This window comes from Sipha flava, unplaced genomic scaffold (genome assembly GCF_003268045.1).
Source record: "Sipha flava isolate LNK unplaced genomic scaffold, YSA_version1 84_pilon_pilon, whole genome shotgun sequence".
Lineage (NCBI taxonomy): Eukaryota > Metazoa > Arthropoda > Insecta > Hemiptera > Aphididae > Sipha > Sipha flava.
Window position 1 is genome coordinate 1,834,798 of NW_020273626.1, and position 22,352 is coordinate 1,857,149.

At 31.1% G+C, this 22,352-nt stretch overlaps 1 protein-coding gene across 2 annotated transcripts in view; it reads left to right on the forward strand.

Annotated features, from left to right (window-relative positions):
* LOC112693324 overlaps nt 1–15,414 on the forward strand; it is a 74,458-nt gene extending 59,044 nt beyond the window's left edge. For both annotated transcript variants that reach the window (XM_025568314.1, XM_025568313.1), the window contains 5 exons: nt 1,885–1,966; nt 2,052–2,127; nt 11,970–12,212; nt 13,786–14,244; nt 14,827–15,414. In XM_025568314.1, coding sequence (XP_025424099.1) covers nt 1,885–1,966; nt 2,052–2,127; nt 11,970–12,212; nt 13,786–14,244; nt 14,827–15,312 — 1,346 coding nt within the window. In that variant the 3' untranslated portion in view covers nt 15,313–15,414. The remainder of the gene's footprint in view (nt 1–1,884; nt 1,967–2,051; nt 2,128–11,969; nt 12,213–13,785; nt 14,245–14,826) is intronic.
* The last annotated feature ends 6,938 nt before the right edge of the window (nt 15,415–22,352 follow it).

Here is a 22,352-nt window from a genome sequence, read left to right on the forward strand (position 1 = left end):
TAATGAATAAGGTGGAACTTTAAACTAAAGAGTAGGAGTCACGTGGCAGTCATATCTTATATAGCGAGTATCCACGTGATTGCTTATTAGTATAACGTTAGTGGGTAGTATTTTCTTATATATTTCTTCTGGCGAATAACTCGAATTTTATTGATTAAATTTTTTTGTTTTTATACATTCTTAAGTTACTCATGTTACGAAAAATACATTATGTATTTTAAAATTTAAACAGATGTAATTGATAACGTTCATTAAGTTTTATTTAACGTATTGGATTCTAAATAAACAGAGATTAGACATTTTAAAGTTGTTATAAATCCATAGGAATATGAAATAAGAAAAAAAACTATATAATATTAAGAAAATGCATTTCTATTAGTGACCAATCAACATATTTGAATTAAATATTTTTTATAAAAATGTAGAGCCGGAAACACTGTCGGTGTAAGTTATTGTTATTTAAAGTACTCAAATATCTATACACTTACGTAATGTTTGAAAATTTATAATTTTTATACAATATATATTGAATTAAAAAAAAAAAAAAAAATTTGTCTGAATATAAATTTAAAAAATTATTGCATTGTCTTATGAAATTTCAACGATTAGTAGAACATATACTACAATGTAGTATTTATATACTACTCGTATATCGTATATAATAGTGATGACTACTTTTCAAGCATTTAATAATTAAAACTCTACTAAAACATCAAATTAAATCTGGTTTTCTATATTCATATCACATAATATAACATATAGTTTAAATTATAAATTCAAAGGGGAAAAGTGTTTATCTAACATTATACAATACAAACAATTATTATTTATAAACCTAATTTTCCATATGTTTTCATTTGAAAAAATCTTGAATCTTTCATTTGAAATCTTATCTTCCGAATATTGAAAAGTGTTAAAAGTCCTTTTAAAAACACAAAATCAATCAATATGTATCTAACAATAAACGAATTAATGATTCATAAACGTTAAAACTATAAAGAAATCAATAAAAGTAAAAAGGTCACAACTAAATAATTTTTTTAAATTCGATAGTATTAAAACTTTATTTCAAAATATGTGAATAATATGTATAATATTACATATGTATTTATTATAAAGTCACGACCATATAATTTCTTTAGTGTTTTTGTTCCTACCACTAAATTTTATTGGTGAAAGTAATTTATAATTATGATCTAAAGTTCGGACTTAAATTTATTAAGATTATCGAATATCTACAATTAACAAACAATTTTTTTTTCAACTGAAAATGAAACAACATACCTACTTCTTACGGTCAGAAAATATCTCTTTAAGCAAAATCGTACTAGTGAAATGTAACCATTAGCCATTTTAATATTCTCCGTGAACATGCATTTAAATTAGGACTTAATTACAGTCTTGAGTCTGACATGTAGGTACTTAACCTAATTGTGGTGATGCTATATAAGACTTAATTTGACTTACTTTTTAATTGTTCTCTTTTAAATACCTCATTCTACTGATATCTCCATATGACATGCCATGCATTCTTTTTACCATAAAATTCATTAGTATTATACATAATATTTAGTATTATCATTACATATCAACTATTAAAATACCTACATACTCAATACGTATTTATATTGATAGATAATTATATTATATAGCTATTTTATGGGTAAATGTTATATTTCTATTCATTCACTTATTTTACATAGTTTTATCTTTATAGTCTGTGTATATTATAAAAGCATGTAATGGTCATGGTTAGATAATATCTATTAATTACGCAGCATTTATAATATCACATATATAACACCGTTTTTTTTTTTTGGATCATTATTATTAACAGTTTTGTACTTACAACATAATTTATTTTTTTATTATATTTGTCTATAGGTCTTTCTCTAGTGCTTCATTTAGTTATATGGTCATGTTTGTTCATTATTCTAACCACTATATCCACATACTGGGGTAACAGGTAAACTGCTCATTCTTAACCAATAATTTAATTTCAATAGTTGTACGTTAATCACTTATTATATTATATTTGTTATTTTAACTAGATTTTGGAGAAAGTATAAAGTCATGCATAACGTACAAGTCGTTTTACCACCCACATTGAACATAAACATCAAGTTTGTAAGTATAAAACACTCCATTATTTCATAAACGTAGGTGTTATAAAAATTATATGTTTACATTTCTTTATATAATATCTCTAAGCTAGCTACTAATTTAACTTAAATACGTCGTACTTTTTTGAGACACGGAACAGTGTATCATTATGTATCAAGTCCCCAGAGCATGTAACTAGGCTTGTCGTGTCTATATATTTTTCAAAGAAACAAATCTTGAGTCACATCTACCTTATTCCATTATTGTCAATAAAATAAAATATTTGTTTTTTTTTCAAACAATAATTTTTGCTTAGAAACGTAAAAAGTTCCTCCCGGAGAAATATAAATAAATTAAAAACAAGTTATATTTTATTTATTAATATTTATACATACTCACATTCCCTTTCAGTTTGATAAATCTTTTTCTTTAAAACATCAAATAACCGTTATTTTATTAAACCTTTTAACTAAAAATAATCCAACTGGTAAGTAAATTTTTATTTAATTCATTAAATTGTGGGTAAATGATATTTGGACGATGATTAATATACAAGATGTAATATTGAAATTTAATTTGCTTACTTTACGTTAAAAATTATGTAAAATTTTTCAATTACACCTTTGTATTAAGAGGTATATATATATATATAGATCACGTCCTTTTATTACAGTAACCTAAATCAATAACGTTTTTAATCCTCTTCGAGGCTCCGCTTCGTCCAGTCGTAAATAAAACTTGAATATTCCTATCGGCCATTCAAAGCTTCTATTATTATTATTATTAATAATAATAAAGTAATTACTTATTATTACTGTAAAATAATATATTTTATATGTCGTTTAATTAATTCGAGTCACCTGAAAAAGTCATGAGATCGTAAAAATATATTATTATTATTATTACTATCGCTGTCTTCGTGGTGACCATTAAATTGGCTCCCGAAAATTAATCCCACCTTTAAGCGTTGACCGATAACCGATTAATCGTCGTAATCTACTGCAATAAACGATTATCATTGATTTCTATAAAGTAATTTATTTATTTTTTAATACACAATAGTTTCTTTATTAGTAGATATGCGAGTGTGTTCACGCGATTGTGGGAAAATGAATTCTGTAGAGAAAATGTTAAGCGAAAATGGAAAATAAATTTTTGTAGTTAATAAATACAAGTTTAGTTTTCAAAAACTGGCCAATATCGTTATAAATGTACTAAATGAGGATGCATTGCTAATTTAAAAGTATTAGATAACGAAGAAATCATGTAGATATCATATAATATACAACATAATCACGATGCGGACGAAGAAAATAAAATTAAACGTCAAATACCTAATAAGTAATAGTATAAAACGGAAGGCGATTGAAAATATGTGTGAGCGACCTTCCAAGTTATTTGCATTCATATTTACGGAAGAATAATACAAACTCAATAACAACCAAATATGTGACATATATAAAATACAATATATTTCAAGCTTAAACATCTTTTCGTCCAAATTTACTTCGTAATAGACAAGAGGTGCATGATATTTTGAAAAACATGGACATAAAAACATATGAAAGTAATACATTTTTACAAGTTAATAATTCGGAAAAAGAGATTTTATTTTTTGGCACGGATGACAATATAAAACTTTTAAGTAAATCAATCACATTTTACGTTAATGGTACTTTTTTATACTGTACAAAGTTTTTTTACTAATTTTTTACAATTCTTGTGATGGAAAACAATCATTATATACCTTTAGTTTTCATTTTACTTAAAGACAAAAAACAAGAATCCTATGTAGAAATTTTTTGAATAACTATTAATTATTGTTTAACTTATAATAAGGAATTTAATTTAGAAAGCATTTATGCTGACTTTGAAATAGCTATACATAATGCAATAAATGAAGTTTGGCCATTGACTAAAGTTCGTGGTTGTCGGTCTCACATTGGACAATCTTGGTATAGAACTATAAAAAAGTTTGGTGTTTCGTCAGAGTATGTGGTGAATGCAGAAATAAGTCAATATTTAACCTATAGGTATATTTGGATTGCCATTTCTAGATCCACAATCAGTTGAGGATTGCTTTTCCGACAAATTAGCTGAAATACAGCCTATAAATGAAAATCTTACAAAATGATTATTTAGTAGAAAATTATGTCGACAATAATTCAACTTTTCCACCAGAAATTTGGGCAGAATAAAGCAATAGTATTTATTGTTCAACTAACTCGTGCGAATCTTTTCATTCCAAATTTAATTCTTAATTTTATTCATCACATACAAACATATTCAACTTTTTTAAATATATTGTTTACAACAATTATTATAAGAAGTTCCAATATAATAAAACCACACCGGAAAGAAATCAGAGATAAAATAAAATTTTTGAAAGATGAAATTCGAAAATATGGTACTGGTGTAAATTCTAGGTTTCGATACATAAAAACACTAGCCAATAAGTAATAAGTAAAGCTCGGATGTTAATGACCCAAATTTCATTAAAATATGCAAATATTTGCCTTCAAATATATCAAATATACCTATTTTTCAACAAAAATATGTAAAAAAAATATACGCAAAAAAGGGGTCATTATTAATTCAAAATAAATTATAAAAAAAATACATGATAGAAATAAATTACTATAAATATAAATATATATTCGGATTCGCTATTCGCGCAGGTTTGTTGGAACGTAACCTTTGCGGATAACGAGAGATTACTGTACTGTTATACTTACCTTTTTTTTTTTTTTTTTTATTTTAGAAAACGAATATATACAATCTGTATAGACAATACAATAAGTAATAATAATAACAAAAATGTACAGGGCTTGACGGCTTGAATGAAGGGGGCGTCCAGTAACGCTACTTCAACTTTTTTTTTGTTTTTTTAGTATTTTTTTATTTGTTTAGGAGGTAGCGTGGCCAATTACGCTTTAAGCGTCGGGGTGGATTATCCAGGATAGTTAGAGAAGAGAGATTAGATATAAGTGGATTTGAATGAGGTAATGTGTTGGCGTGAAATTTTTTATAGTGAGTGGAAGCAAAAGCAGAGAGATAGGGAATTTTGAGGTCATTGTGAAGGGTGTTGTTGCTAACATACCATGGAGCTACTTATCTATACCTATAATATTAATCTATTAACGATAGGCGGATAAGATAATGGCCGTCGATAGGCGATTCCGATATTCGTGTATACATATAGTTGTATAGTATAGTGATATAAATATATGAGTTTTTAACCGTATAAGTGTTATGTTTAAATTATATTTAAAATATTATAAATATGCTATTAAATCTATAAATTATCAATATATGCATTTATATGCTCAAAAATGTCAAATATGCAAAAAAAAAGTTTGCATATTTGTAATATAGACTCCATGAATCAAATTTGTATCTCACTTCGGTGAAATTCTGGCTGCGCAAAAAAAAAATATGCTGTCATAAACATCCGAACTCTAGTAATAAGTAAGTCAAGAAAAATAATTTGATCTAATATTTTTATTATATTATTATTGGTTATGATTATTGTATTATTATGTTAATTACTATTGTATTATACTTACTAAATAATTTTGTGTAAAAAAAATAGATTTATAACTCTCAATGTAACGAAGTAAAATATACAAATAAACCATGTGTTAAACTCAGGGCCGGCTCTAGCTTTTTCAGCAACCAGTGCAAGAATTATTTCGGCGCCCTTTGCCCTCTTTTTAAACATTAAATAGGAAAAACTAGGGGATTAGTCGAATTCAAAAAAAAAAATAAACTTCCTTAGTTTTATTATTATTTATTATTGTATAGTAATTATCAATATAAAATATACTTTATTATTATTAAAAAACTTTGTTACAGAGGTACTAAATATATACAAAAAATCTAATGAAAGTTCACTTTTCTCGCTTTTTTATCAGCAAATACTTTAATTAGTTCTGAGAAGTCCAAATTTTGAGCAATAGCATTTTCAATACTTAGTGTAGCTAGGGATGTCAATGTGCCTTGGGAAATAGTTGACCTTTGGTAGGTTTTTATTAACTTAAGTTTGGAGAAACTTCTTTCTCCGCTTGCGACTGTGACCGGTATGGTAAACAAAATTCTTAATGAAATCCATATATTGGGGTATAAATCCTCTAATTGATTTTTTTTAATTAAATTAAGTACATCGAGGGGTGAATTGCAATCATTGATCTTGGTGAAGTGTTGTATGCTAATTAATTCGTCGCAAAGAAAAACTGCTTCAATATCATTTTCTAACCCATCAAATCAGTCAAAGCTACTTGGAGATCAGTGCAATATTTTAGCAATTCATCCTTTTCAAAGCTAGATATTTTACTGAAATTATAAAGAAATCTCCAAATTTCTGTATGTTTTAATGACTTATCAAATCTCTCTTTAATTGATGAAATAGCAGTGTCTAGTAAAGGATTAAAAAATTCAACTTCAAATTTTTTTTTTTGGAGAAGTTATAGGCTCCTCTCTACGCTCATACTGGAACTGTCGTTTTTTGTATCTTACTTTTTTAGAATCTTTAAATTCTGGCTCAGAACCAAGTTCGGAAGCTAATTCAGAAGCTTTGGAAATAGCTTTTTCAAAACCAGTAACTTTGTAATCTTTTAAAAAGTTATAACACCCTTCGATCAACTTAACTGAATTACAGACATCAAAATTTAATTTTTGCATAGATTTACTGATCACATTAATTTGAAATAATATATCATACCAGACGACTAAAGAAACTAGAAAACTAAAATCTTTTATCTGATTAGATAATGTGTAGGCTTCGTGAGAAGTAATAGGATCATGTCTTTCTTCCTTTTCAGAACGACTAATTAGAGCATCGTACATATCACCAATTTGATATCTTACTGCTTTAACGCTACTAACTTTTGCTTCCCAATGAGTATCACTTAATCGTTTTAAAGTAAAATTTTTCAGATGGTCCACCAAGAGCTGCCAACGTTTTACTGATGTGAGGAAAAGATTATATAGTCTTCCTAATACTCCAAATAGAGTGACGGATTTTGTCGATGATTTTCCTGCGTCACATAATACTAAATTGAGGCTGTGACAACCACAAGGCATATAAAATGCCAATGGGTTTTTGTTAATAATCAGCTTTTGGACACCAGAATGTTTGCCCTTCATATTAGCGCCATTGTCATAGCCTTGTCCCCTGCAGTTTTTCAGATTGACATTATGTATATTTAATAAATTTAAAATACTTTCAGACAGCCCTTCTTCAGTTGAATCGTTTATAGGAGTGAATTGAACAAAATTTTCACTTATATCTACATTGTCTTTAGATAAATCGACAAATTTGATAGTCAAAGACAATTGCTCTATATGGTTTACATCAGGAGTGTAATCAGCTATGATAGAATAATATTTAGCTTTGTGGGCTTTGGATATGATTGTAGCAGTGACTTTGTCTGCCATTATTTGAAGCAGTTCATTTAAAATATTTTTTCCACACTAATGGTCCTTAATTTCATTTTTTTAAAATTCGAGTTACATGATCTTGCATTATAGGATCAAACTTGGCAAACAATTGAATAAGACCAAGATATTTCCCATTATTTTGACTGTAAAGTTAATCAGAAACTCCGCGAAAAGCTATGTTATTTTCTGCCAAGTATAAGGCAATGTTCATTAAGCGTGTTAAAACTTAATTCCAGCGCTCAGATTCTTTTTGAATTAGTAACTGTTCCAAGTGATCAATTGATTTCCCACTTTTAAGTCTTAATTCAGTTTCTATCCACTTAGTATAAGATAAAATATGATACTATAGGTTTCATAAAATTTTAAAGTGGATTTTTAGGCCATAAAGCTGGATCATGATCATATATATTATTATCGATCGTAACAGGAGAATTTTGAACTAAATGTGATTATTTGTGTCATTGTTTGCAGTGTCAATAATAATTGTTTTATTAATGTCATTTAGAACAAAATTACTTGTAATTGCGATAGAATCACATTGATTGTTGAAAATTTTATCCGATTCAATCTGGGTATTTTCACAATTAAATCCTATTGAAGCCGAGGTGGATAGTGAACTATGAAATTCATTACTTTCAGATTATAAGCTATTAAAATACTTCTGAAGATTCATTGACTTTTTATTTCGTTTAAATTCGATTTCTTTGGCAGCTTTTCTTTTTTTATATTCTGCTCCAGAGGGTTTTTTTTTAATCCAGACATTTTTATTTTATGTCTGATTATCAATAAATCGAAACTGTAAAAGAAAATAATTTTATTTATCAGAAACTATAATACATCCCACGCAAAACCATTCACAATTTTAAATACCTAATAAATATTACGTTTAATTAAATTTTAAAGCTTACCTATTGTAAATTGTAATTGTAGACTGCAACTGACAAGTGTCCACTTCAACAGTCAAAATAAAAAGAACAAAGAATTTCAAAAATGATTTTACGTACATGCGAATACGATTCATAATAAATTATCGTTATCGAGTCGGTCCGCTTATCTAATCGCTCAGTCGGTCACAATAATATTATAGTACGGCCAGCGAAACTAGGCGGGTGCCCGACGTGCGCCTAGTGTCCGTTTTCATGTAAGCCAGGGGTTCTAAAAGTATTATTTATTAAATGAGTAGCTGATGCAGCTGTGTTTCAGCTGTTATATGAGAAATGTTGAGTACTGTTACATCAAATATATTTTATTATTGTATAAACCATAAGGTATATTGTATATATATAATGTAAATATGCGTACAATAAACTGCTGCGGGTGCGTATAACCGTTGCGCGCGGCTTTTTTTGTATTCAAACTGGCCATCTGGCGCTGGGGACCGCATTCCATTGACCTTATTGTTTGTTATTCTATTGAAACCAAATTGTGTGTAGAATCGATTTTTTTCAAAATGTATTAGTCTTTGATTCTCTGCCCTTCGTGTATGTGTTAATTGCTATCGTTTTAGTTGAGTGTGATTTTTATACGGCTGTTTTAATATTGTACAATATTTTAATTTTTTTCTGTGTTTTTTTTTACTATTCGTTGGTGACAAATTATTATTTTTAAAATGTCAATTCGACCCGATATACATTCCCAAATGAAAAAAATAATTTACAACGTGTATACATTTTTTAAAATGTTAGCCAATTGCAAAGAGAAGCCGGAATTGGCAGACTATTTTCGACAGTCACAAGAGAGGACGGCCGAGGCTTGTGCGGTGAGTCTGAGAACTGTACAACGGGTATGTAATGAAAGTAAAATAACTAGAAATCAAGAAGAATCATTAAGTGTAGGAAGTTCCAATGACCATAAATTTCGATCACCACAAAAAAATTACATTCGTGAGAAAACTGTCACTGAACTTGATGATTTTGACAATGATGTGGTTAGAAGAGTCGTTCATAGCTTTTACGACAAGGGTGAATTTCCAACGAGTGCTAAAATATTAGTGGAATTGCGTGAAAAATTAAGTTACCGTGGATCAAAATCGTCGGTGAAAATAATTTTAAAACAACTTAATTTTAAGTACAAGAAATGTAACGATGGTCGCAAATTCTTAATGGAACGATCCGATATTGTAGCTGCGCGCGTTAAGTTCCTTAGAAAAATGAACGAGTTTCGTAGGAACGGTGATACTCGGCCTGTAGTCTACTTAGATGAAACCTGGGTTAATCAAAACCATACCCGTGGACGTATTTGGCAGAATAATGAAAATACGGAAGGTTTAAGAGTACCTACAGGGAGAGGCAGTCGCATCATCATATGCCACGCCGGATCTCCTTCCTTCGGATTCATTAAGGAATCAAAACTAATTTTTAGATGTAATTCTAGTAACAATGATTATCATTCACAAATGAACGCCACAATTTTTGAAAGTTGGTTCTCACAGATGTTACTTAACTTAGAAGAACCGAGCATTGTTGTCATGGATAACGCGTCGTATCACTCTACTTTGGTCGAGAACTATCCGAAGTCCAACTGTAGAAAAACTGATGTTCAACAGTGGTTACGGGATAAAAATATAGATTTTTCTCCCGTTGAAACACTTGACGAGTTACGGGAAAAAGTTAAACTTTCGATGCCGCGAGGAAAAAAATATAAACTGGATGAACTAACTTTCCAAATGGGTCATGAAGTGGTAAGGCTTCCCCCTTACCACTGTCAGTACAATCCAATAGAACTCATTTGGGCACAAGTAAAAGGCAGAGTGGCTGAAAAAAATTCAACATTCAAAATTGCAGATGTCGAGACACTTGTGCATAAAGAAATCGATGCAGTAACTCCGGAAGATTGGGCCAAATGTGGAGAACATTGCGTCAAGATCCAGGAAGAGGACTTCGTCAAGGCAGGACTAAGGGATGATATATTAGAACCAATAATATTGACCATTAATCCTGACGAAAGTAGTTCAAACGAAGATGAAGACGACAATGAGGACTAGATAATTTCAATTCGGAAAAATATTTATTTTTTTATGTAAATATAATAATAGTTTTAAGTTTTAATACCTACTTATTTATTTTTAAATGTGCATGCATACATAATTGTGTAAATACTTAAAATATTAATATTATTACTTGTTATCGAATGTGATAATTAATAAATAACGAGTTTTACGTACAAAAATATTAAATGTTTAGTCTTAATTACAACTCCTGCACTTTTAAAATTATTTTACGCGGGAATGTAGTCTTGGAAGCACTGCTGGAAATTAGCCACTAGGCGCGCGTCGGGCACTCGCCTAGTTTCGCTGGCCGTACTATAGTAGTTACTGTAGTACAAGAAAACATAATAATATCTGATACAATATTCGACAAACTATTATTGCGATAAAAATTTACGACTACCTGGACTATTAGTGAATATGTACCCGCATTGAACTCCACTCACACTAATAATCATTTACGACTAACACATAGATCTCAAGTGGCGACGACAAGATTAGAAATTGCCTAGTACCGCTACCACGCCTCCGCCCGTCTGCAAACTGTATAAGAATTTTACCGCTAGTGCTTGAGGGTGTTCTAGTTTTAACGCCTCTTGCGCGTCCCCCCTGATTTTGGCGTTCCTGTGCCGTCGCACACGTCGATCGTATCTAAAGCCGGCCCTGGTTTAACTTAAGAATCTACTCGGTTATCTTGTGGGTGACGTCAACCTAATTTAAGAAATAACGGCTAACTTTAAATTATTAATAACATTTTGGTAACTAATATATTTTTCCAAAAAAAAAAGGTAGGGAGCCAATTCAATAGTAAATCCTTGGGAGCCAATTCAAAGATACTTATTAAGGGTAAAATATCGACTACCTGTATTTGGGAACCAATTCAATTGCAACGGTTTTCGTATGTCTTACTTTAAGAAGGAAAAGGGTGACTCGAACCCCTTCAAAATCTTCAGAAGCCCCTCCAAAATTATTCACTCATGTCAGCGCAAAACTTTTAATTTGACAGCTTACAAAACGGTTCAAAAAAAATCGGTTCATCAAAAATATTATGATTGTTTATAATAATAATAATTATTGATGTACATTTTTGTCCAAAGGGTCAATTTGACAAACAATTCGTAATTTTTGATGCCTAGTCGTTTGTAAGGAAAATATATATACAAAGAAAATATTAAAAGTAAATATGCTTGAACGATCGAGGAAAAACGTTTACAAATGGTAGATTGGTAAGGTGAATGTCACCACGATTTTGTTTCATCCATAAAACGATAGGGACTCCAGCATTGTCCTCTCACACCCTTCGTCTCCCATCACCCTTTAACTTGACCCGAGAACCCGGTTGTGTCACCCTTGATCCGCGCTATAAAACTATTGACATGAGTTTTGCGAAAAGTATTGAACGCTTTATTGTTAACATCTAAATTTTTATCGCGATCGACAGGACCATTACAACAACTTCAGTGACAGTCGGCCGGAGTCGAGTCAGCAATATTACTTGGAAGACGGTCACATTATTTACGACACGACGCCAGCCAACGGCAACTCACACGTCTCCGCGTCCGACGAACGAAACCGGAGCGATTCGATTTGTGAACGACTGCCGCCGGCCCGTTGGAGTCCAGCGACGGCTACGACGACCACCACGGTGGCAGACGACGACGATTCATCGTCCAGCAAACATCACGTAATTATTGTTATTATTTTAAATTCTAAGCGAAAGGTGTAAAATGTAAAATGCATGTTTTGGTTTTACCAAAACGTCTGTTTTATTTTTATTTCTCGTGTCCGCGTACACGATTTCGATCAGGCGGATCACTACGATCATCACAATTATGGTAATTTTCTAGTTGGTACTTTGGCAGGGTTGAAGGTAATTTTTTTTTATTATTTTTTTATTTATCAACAATTTTCCAAACGATCGAGAAATAATTACAAAAAAAAATTCAACCTAGGTCGAGGTTCAATTGTTCACACATTATTCAATCAGTCGTTAGAATGTATAGAGGAGTTAATATTTAATTGGACATAATTTTCTAAATATTTTAATACAATTTGTGCTAATGGTAGGTTAGGTAAAAAAATTTTCAGTTAAAAGTTAAACCTACTTTATTAAAAAAATTAGTTCTACTTCTACATCAACCACCTTAAAAATATAAACGGACCCATTCGACTTTTTTCACTCAGGATTGTTTTTTTTCTCGAAAGTAATGGTACATTGGTTTCAAATTTAAAAGACCGACATAACTATAATATTCACTCAACCGTGATGACTCCCTGTTTTTTTTCCGTTGTATAATCACATCCATTTATATACAAGTATAAATGAAATAAACATATCGGACACCGAATTTTGAATTTGTCTTCTCCGACGAAGTAGTAATTAAATATAAGTAAATGATTAAGAATATATCTTAACATTATTTTGTTTTACCTTTTTGACTTAGTTACGGTACTTTACTTATTTAATAGATCATTAACTTTCTGTAATTAAATTTCACGGTCGGTTATTTTAAGTTGAAACGTTTATTTCAGTGAAAATGTTAATTGTATATTTTTATATTAATGGACTTATCAATCCAGTCATTTAAAACACATAAAATTATTTATTCCTTTGTATATTAATAAGTTTTTGAGCGCACACAATTATACATTATTGGTGTTCATAGGTTTGAAAGGGTAATCAAGTATTTTAATACTTCTTTCGTGCCCTAATAACAATAATAATAATATTTATTGAATATCAACTTTGTATTATTTCTCCAGTGGAAAGCAATGACCCCGCCTCCCCTCCCAAATGAGTGCCATTATATTGAGGAATGTGAGTTTTTAGATGATATATTTTATTGTTAACTGTTAACGTACTATATTTACGTACGTTAAATGACAAACAGTTGAACGCCTCGTACATAAGCGTAAAGGACATACATAAACGTAATATACTAGCGTCGGATGGGGATGATAACAATATCCTTACGTGGTCGCTCAACAACATTTTACGGCAAACAGTGTACGATCAATATTTTCTCCGGGAACCGTGATCGTAGATTGGTGTTGTAATCATTTCATTACATTTGGGAACCGTTTTGAATTTTAAATTATTACAAATTTTATAAATTTAAACGCTAAAATCCGTTTGTCCGCCTTCTCCTTCCCCCCCCCCCCCCCATATCAACGTCATCTGTCTGATGCAACCGTAGCGCACCACAGTACGTCGTGACTGTATTGACAATTGTATTTTCTGTGTTTTTAATGCGCAGCTCATACTGCCGTCCATGGAGCCAACGGCCCGCAAGAGTGACAACGATGTGGCGAAGAGTAACGACGATGACGACGACGACGCGGCCCGGCCGCTCGAACCGGTTCTGCCGTTCTTCTCGATGCCCGAGGCGCCGGTCGCGTCCGGGTTCGTGGCTGCTACCGTGACCGGGCCACCGCGCGACCCCTGTAACATTGTCGTGGCAGCACCATCCGACGACAACAACGACCGCGGTTACCAGGACAGCTGCATATTCGGCAGCAGCGCGTCTCCTCCCCGGCACGACAGCGTCACCGCCGGCACGGCGATCGTCGATTGTTTCGTTGGCGATCAGCGGCGGTCGCACGATAAGAACTTACTGCTCCGACGTCGGCCTGGCAACGGTCACCCGCAGTCGTACAACGGTAGAAACGATTCTTCTGTGGCGTCGGCCGACGGCAAACACCAACGTGAATTCCAGGCAAGTACATTACTGCTATGTGTATCTCCTGTATGATCTCTCCTCCCGCCCGTGTAATATAATCTCATTTAAGTACCCGGCACTGTATTTGTCGATTTTACCTTTCTCTTCCTTCTTCTTATCAATCCGTCGTATTGAACTTGACGAGAGGCGAGGGTTATCTTTTCAATTTCGATATTTTTTTCATTTTGTTATGGGGAAAATAAAAGGCCAAAAATTAATCGATACGTTTATTTATTTTCTCCGCTACCTGGACAAGTGTTATTATTACACGTTTAGGTTGACTTTTACTTTTCAATTTCCCTGCGATTTTTGATGTTTTCATTTCAGCCGCGATGGGAAAGTACTTCGCAAAATCTATGATATTAAATACAAATACACTTACAAATTTTGTATGTACGTCATGCGGTTGAAATGTTGAATATTTTGTCACAATACCGTATTATTAAGTAACCCTTTCGTGTAAAACTTATACAATACCATTTTATTCATGATCGACTCAAATCTATGATATTATTTACAACACTTCTATTTTTTTTCTCTTATTTATTTTAACCGTTTAGCGTTTCGTGTAAATTTCAGTCGCAGAAAGACGAATATCTGCCGTACCGTCGACTCAACGGCGAGCCACAGCATCCGCAACAGTCCCGAACGCAACAACCAATGCAACAGCTGCAACAATTGCAACAACGACTGCAGCAGCAGCAGCAACTGCAGCAGCAGCAGCAACAGCAATCGCAGCAGCAGCAACAAAACCGTCTTGACGGCTATTGCGGCAAGCAAATGATGATCGCTGCGGCCGCGGCTGCCGGCGAGCTTGGAAAGAACAACGAAGGCGGCGAACAGCAGCCATCGCCCACCATCCTGCTGGCTTCGAGCACGGCGTACGTCATGTTAGATATGGTGACCGCGGCCGCGGCGCAAAAGCGTCTCCTGGACCTGGGACGGGCGGAGTTCAGCAAACCCACAGGAGTGGCCGTTCAGCCGACCGCTGCGATAGTGGACATCGGCGGCTGCGGATCTTCTACGTCCACCCAATGCGAGAGCGTTCCGGAAATGGCCACATGATAACCGTCCGCTCATCTTCATACCAAGTAATAAACAAACGCACAATTCGATACATCCACGATGTGGTACTGTTTTTTTTTTAATTCATTTTTTTATTTTAGTTTATTTTTTTTTACAAAAGTATGTTACGCGTAGAACTCCCCTTCCCTCCCGAAAATGTATTGTTTATTATGTTTTTCTTACTTTACTTATTATTAATTGATTAATCAATTACGGACCACCGATTTGCACGTTTAAAACACTCGAACAGCGTGCACAATGCTCAATCATTTTAAAAATGTTAGTTGTGTTGTTTACGTTTAGAAATTGTACATAGTTACAACCGTATATCGATATATATTATATTTAATGAAAAATGTCGCGTCCATTTGTAATGATGTGTTTTATCTCTTGATTGTATTAATGAAATTTATTTATAATGTATTATGACGAAATTAATTTTGAAACACATCCGAATTGATTAAAAAAAAATGTGTGATAGTATTTTTTTTTCTGATCTGTATAATTTTTTTTAATTTTTTTTTTTTTTATAATTAATGTCTTACTATGTCTACTTTTTCATGAGCATAAAAATGAAAAAAGAAATTCAAAATGATTTATCATGATTTAACAATCAGTAAGTGCATCGTGGCGAATCAATAAGTAATATGTTTCATAACACAAAATGGGTATTGATAATACTTTCTACACATTGCTATCATAAAGTATACTTTGTTATTGACGTATTTATCGTGTATTTCACACTTAATACAATATTGTATAATATTTGGTGGAGGGTCTCAAATTTTTCGTTGTGTAAGTTAAGTAGCGCTCAATAAATTGTGTTCAGTCAGTTGTAATAGTATTTAAAACTAGTAGTATATCCAAGCACTTTGTGTGAATTTAATTATACGGGGTTTTTTTCTTTCTTTTTTTTCTTTTTTAATTGTGAGATTTTATACTAGTTTGACGTTGTTTACGTCGGTTTTTGTTGGTCCATTCGTATTTGACGGAAAAGTGAGAGAAACGTATCAGTGTTATATAAAAACACACACACACACACTTAAATAAAAGGTGCTCTGTACAAAAATTTATATTTTGTATTTCGTATATCCAAAATTGTATTCGTTTTTTTCTTTTTGTATTTAAAATATATATATATAGAAATTTGTAATTATTGGATGATTTTTTTTTCTTTTGTTTTATAGTAATATTTATGTTTTATTATATTATCAAATAATTTAGGATAATATAGAATATTTTGTTTTTGTTTATGTCATATTATAATTTTATTAAATTGTATTTGTATTATGTACAGGTAATGTTGTCATGGTGCCATAAAGATTGATATTAAAACTAAAATAGCGTTAATTATTATTAATATTATTTATTTATACGAAAAATTATTTATATTTAAGTTGGTGTTATAATATTTAATTACCTATATTAAATAAATATATAAAATATAATAAAATATATTAATTTATATATAATTTAATATATTATCACCTTTAAATTGTATTACCATTAATGTTGTCACAAATGACGGTTATCTACAGATAATATTTGTGTTGTTTTGTATTATTCAATGTTTGAATAGCTTAAAATAAGTGACATTTTTTTTATCGTTGTTGACAAATAAGTTTTCCTTACTATTTTTGTGAATGAAAATGTTTAAATAAAAATACACATTAATTAATAACTGTATATAAACTTGCTTGGTTTAATTTTTATTTTTCCACATGGATAAATTACAATATGATAGTTGATAATAAATATTTATAACGTGATTAAAAAATAACAACATAAGTATAAATATGTCGTATATAAGACATACATTTAATAAAATAATTACTATACTATAAAGCCTTATACAGATATTAATTTTCTTTTTAAAAGATTGTCTACTCGTATGGCCCATCCCCTCCCTCTCTAGTAATTATTAGTGATGTTCGACATTTGAATTTGAAAATATTTTTGATCAAATAATCTATAATTAATTTTCTATACTTTATAATTTATAGTAAGTATCATAATAGTATTATTTTTTTTTATATAATTACGATCATATATAATAAAATAAAATATTTTCATATTGAAGTATGTGATTATTTTTGTAAATATTTATAGGTAATATTATCACAGATTATTTTTCATATGATAAGAAATAATATGATCAAAAAACATAAACCTATTTTTAAAAAAGTGAAAAGGAAAATATAAATGTTTGTACTCCATATCTTTAAAAATTTTATCAGTAATATTATTATTGGATGTTAATAAATAATTATTATAATTTATTATATATTTTTAGGTGTATTCAATTTTGCATAATTCAAGTAAAATTTTCATAATTTAAATCTGTCTATAAAAGGAAAAAAAATGATGAGTTCAAATTTTAGATCGATAAAAAATTTTAATAGTTCAGTTTGGTTCGGATTTGTTTGAATAATTATAAGTTTGGTTTGGTTTGATTCGACACCGAAAAATCAGATTCGACCCATTACTAGTTAATATGTTAATCATTTTTTCGAATATTAGCTAGATTTATTGAAACATACCAATATTCTTGCAACGATGGTTAAACAAGTATTTTATCGATACTCATATTTTCAGTTAAGGATTTTTCAATATTTTGAACCTCGTACTAGAGTTTATTAACTTATTCGGTATTCCTAAAAAGAAAATTTAAAAAAATTTTTTCGGTGATGAATCAAGTTTGGTTTCCGTTGCAGTTTACCTGCTCGCATCCACCTCCAACGGCCAACGCGAGGGTGGTGTATATTATACATTACATACGAAACTTTTCTCCAATACCAGAAGTAGTTCATAAACTTAATTTTATTCGCACAGCTCTCATACAACGATATTTTGTCTTGCGTCTTATGTAAATATAAATTAAATTATTAATAACTGTTTAATAAAATATATATATATATTTTAAGGTGAATGTTGACATGCACTCTATGTTTTTGTGTTTAACGTTGGCATATTGTAAAAAAAAAAGAGATGAATAATGATGAAATAATTTTTACATATTAATTCGACACTCAAAGGGTTAATAAATTAACCATAAATTATTTTATTTTATATTATAAATTTTTTGTTGCAACAAGATAAACTATAATGACACTTACATAAAAGTATACGTAAAAGAGTTACATAAAAGTCCTGAGGATCTACAACTACACTTCCTCGATACTCACTTTGCGTTACAGTTACATCTCAAGTTGCATCCCCGATAATATTATATAGATCATTAAATACCGTTCGATTAAATAGTTCTCTATACAATTATTATACGTTTCTATTCAAACATAATTTGCCCTTCTGGTATTGTGTGAATGATATCTGTAAACATTCACGATCTTAACGAATGAAACGATACACCACATATCAATTGTTGAACATCTATATTTCAATTTTAACTAAAAATTTCTAATATTCATCAAAACTCAATATTATGAAGGATAACATTAACCAAATATCGTCATTCACCTTAACATGTATATGTCGTTGGCCATATGGAAAATTAGTTTTTTTGCAAAAAGACTAGGCTCTTTGCAATGGAGTAGCCCGTTTGCGAACTACTTATTATTTTTCCAAACAGCCTGCTGTTTTTCAGGCTCATTGCATACAGACTAACAGCTGTTAGGCCTTTTAAGAATTACTTACTATTTTTTCAAACAGCCTGCTGTTTTTTAGGCTCATTGCATACATACTAATTTCAGTTAAGCCTTTTAAGAACTACAATCATTTTATGGTAAAAACCATTTTAATTATTTTATTTTAAGGGTTATTGATAATAACACAGTACAAATATGTAACATAAATGTATAACATGTATTTTAACATTTGTTAAAAATATTATTTAACAAGTACCGTATAGTATATACCTACTATTTTCATAATTTTAACTAACCTTATAGATTGATCTGAATAATAAATGTTTTCTCATATTTCCGAACTAGACAAAAAACCGGATATTTTTTTTATTATCAATGATTTTTTTTTTTATGAAAAAAAAATATTTTCCTATTATTAAGGCTGTTGGAACATAGCATGTTTTAGGGAGTAATATTTAGGCATTTTATATGACTAGGTAGTACATTTGGACTGTGTCGTTGTGTAAGAAGTAAATTAACATTAATGTGTGTACTCCATTTTCGCTTTGTCCCAGCCATCGATTACGAATTCTCGAAACTACTATAATAATCAAAATTTACATTGTACAATTTTTTATCAATTATTAATACCTACACGTCTAATGATATTTCAAATAATTCTAGTTGAACACTTAAAAACTAAACCATAAATAATTAATAATTCCTGTGTAATTTATTTAAATTAAATAATTAAAAGACATATTTTATATACTGGAGTTATAAGCCATTTCTAATGGGCAATCCATGGTCATACCTCGAATTAATTATTTCTATAATCAAATTATTCATATAGAATTATGTTAATTGGCCCAAAAGTTATCATCACTCAATATTTTTTCAAATAAAATACCTAGATTTGTGAAAATATTTATAATTATAAATATTATTTTAAAATGTGTAAAGAAACTAGAAATTGTATTTACCTTTTGGAGTTCAAATACAAAAATAACAACTATCTCTCTATACAATATGTAATTCACCTTGAACTTGATAATAATAATTTTCCTTTGTTTTTAAATGTAAATCATTATTAGTAGTATAAATTGGGGGTTTCTGGCACCACCGCCACCGCCACCGCAGCCGCTACCACCGCCGTTACCACCGAACATCTATGCCCCCTCCCCCACTACCGCTCCTCACCCGTCCCCCCCCCCCCCCCCCCCCCACTACCGCTACCTTAACTGCCTCTCCCCCCCACCCAATCTAAATGAGTTGACTAGTGTCAAAGTAAATAGGCATACCCCCTCATAATATTATCCTCTCAAGCAACCCGTAATACCTCAAACTTCCCACCCCACTACTACAGACACCGCTGCCCACCCCAACGCAGCGTTCCCAGGAATATTAGCTGACCAATACTTAGAAAGCGATTATATTCATGTATAATTAAAGAAAATCAAATAAAAATTAGCATACCAGCTTGAGTACGGGTATAATTAGGAAAATACAAATCACTGGATAAATAATTAATTAATTCGAAAAATATAATTGAACATTCCCCTCTTATAATAAAGAAAAATTACACCAATAAGTTACTACAAATGAATCGACTGAATCAGTCGTACTTGAATCGCTACAAGTAATACTTGTCTGTCTGCCCGTGTTCTACTCTTAAAAATTTACCAAGTAAATTAAACATGGCTGGTTCAATCGCCAACAACTACGCTGCAGTATACAAAAAGTTTCGATACGTCGCACCCGAATCTCCGAGCAATCTCATCGATCAAACTGGATTCAACATTGACTTTCAGAATCGTAAATTTATCAACATTGGCTTGGACCCGGAAAACGATTTCAACGTTTATATTCATATTATAACTCCATCACGCTACGTTAGTATTTCTCCAGATTTTTTAAAACGGATTTATTCCTTGATGGGACACATTTTATCATTCGTATTATCATCATCAACGAATAACAAACAACAAACATTTTTGGAGACAGACTCTATGCTACTCACTAGTATTGTTTAGTGCGCTACGCTCAGATAAGCGATAATAACGGCCGGTCGACGACCCGAGTATATCACCGCGATCGGACACACGCACAATTATCAGTATTGTGATTTATTTATTTATTTTAGTTATTAATTGTGTGTGAATTATTTAAATTAATTAAGTCCCGACGCGTTACCCGTTATCGGCGCGTTATCTGCGTCGCCGGCTCGTCGGTGCGCTTATTTTAACACGGCCGCCGCAACTTTTGTCGCTCTCTGTACGTCGTCGTGAATTGTCCGTTGCGCGTTTGCGAACATTTTTTCTTTTTACAAATTTGTTATAGGCACGAATTGCCAGTATTATTATTATCATTTTTTATTATATTATTTTATGTGCGCTAATCGCCGTAATATTTATTGTTTGTTTAATTTATTTTTATACACATTTACGTGTGCGCGAATCGCCACTATTATATTGTGAATTTTATTATATTATTATTGTGTGTGTGCTAATCGCCACTATTATTATTATTGTATTTTTTATTTATATTATATTTTAAGGTATAGATTTTAGGTAGCTGCAGCTGGCCAGTCTGCGCTCCACAAACCGTAAGTTTTTATATATTTATTTTATTATTTAATTATTATTGTGCCATAAGGGCATTATTTATTATTATTTATTTATTATACATCTGTGTTCTGTGTAATTATTATTTTAGGCAATAAGGGCCACACACTATTTTTATATTATACCTTCCTTCTGTTTGGCCATATAGGCCCAGCACTTATATAATTATTTTTACCTGTTGGACCAAAAGGGCCGTGATATTATTATACTATATTTTTTGTACCTTGATGTTGCTGTAATTTATTGTTTATTAATTATTTTATTATTTTACAATACAGCAATATAGTTACCATATTTTTTACATTATTTTAGTTACCAGTTTTTAATCCTTCGATAATTATAAGTACACACAACACACATACACACCTACACATCCACCACACCACATAGTCGGACAGTACTTGCGCGGCGACCCCAACCACTGCTGTCCGATCTATAAACATACACACATACACACAGTGTGCCGGCCGCGATCGTACATAAAGGCGGCGTACGCGGAATATTAGCGACCGGGCGCGCGTAATATTAATTTACGCTCCCGGCGCGTACATTTTGGTGACCTCGACGTGATATTATTATTTTTTTGTGTGAATTTTATTTATTTATGTGTATGTTGTGTAGGTGAATTCTTATTTTAAATTATCTGGGTGTGAATTTTAAAATATTTATTTTTGTTTATGTGTGAATAATCGTATTATATTCCATAGTTTGTCGTAATTCTATTCGTTTGTTACATTTCGGAAGAGTGAAATATTATTATTCGGCTACATCTTATAATTTTTACGCAATATCTGCTTCTTATAAATAACTATATCACATTAAATATTTGAAA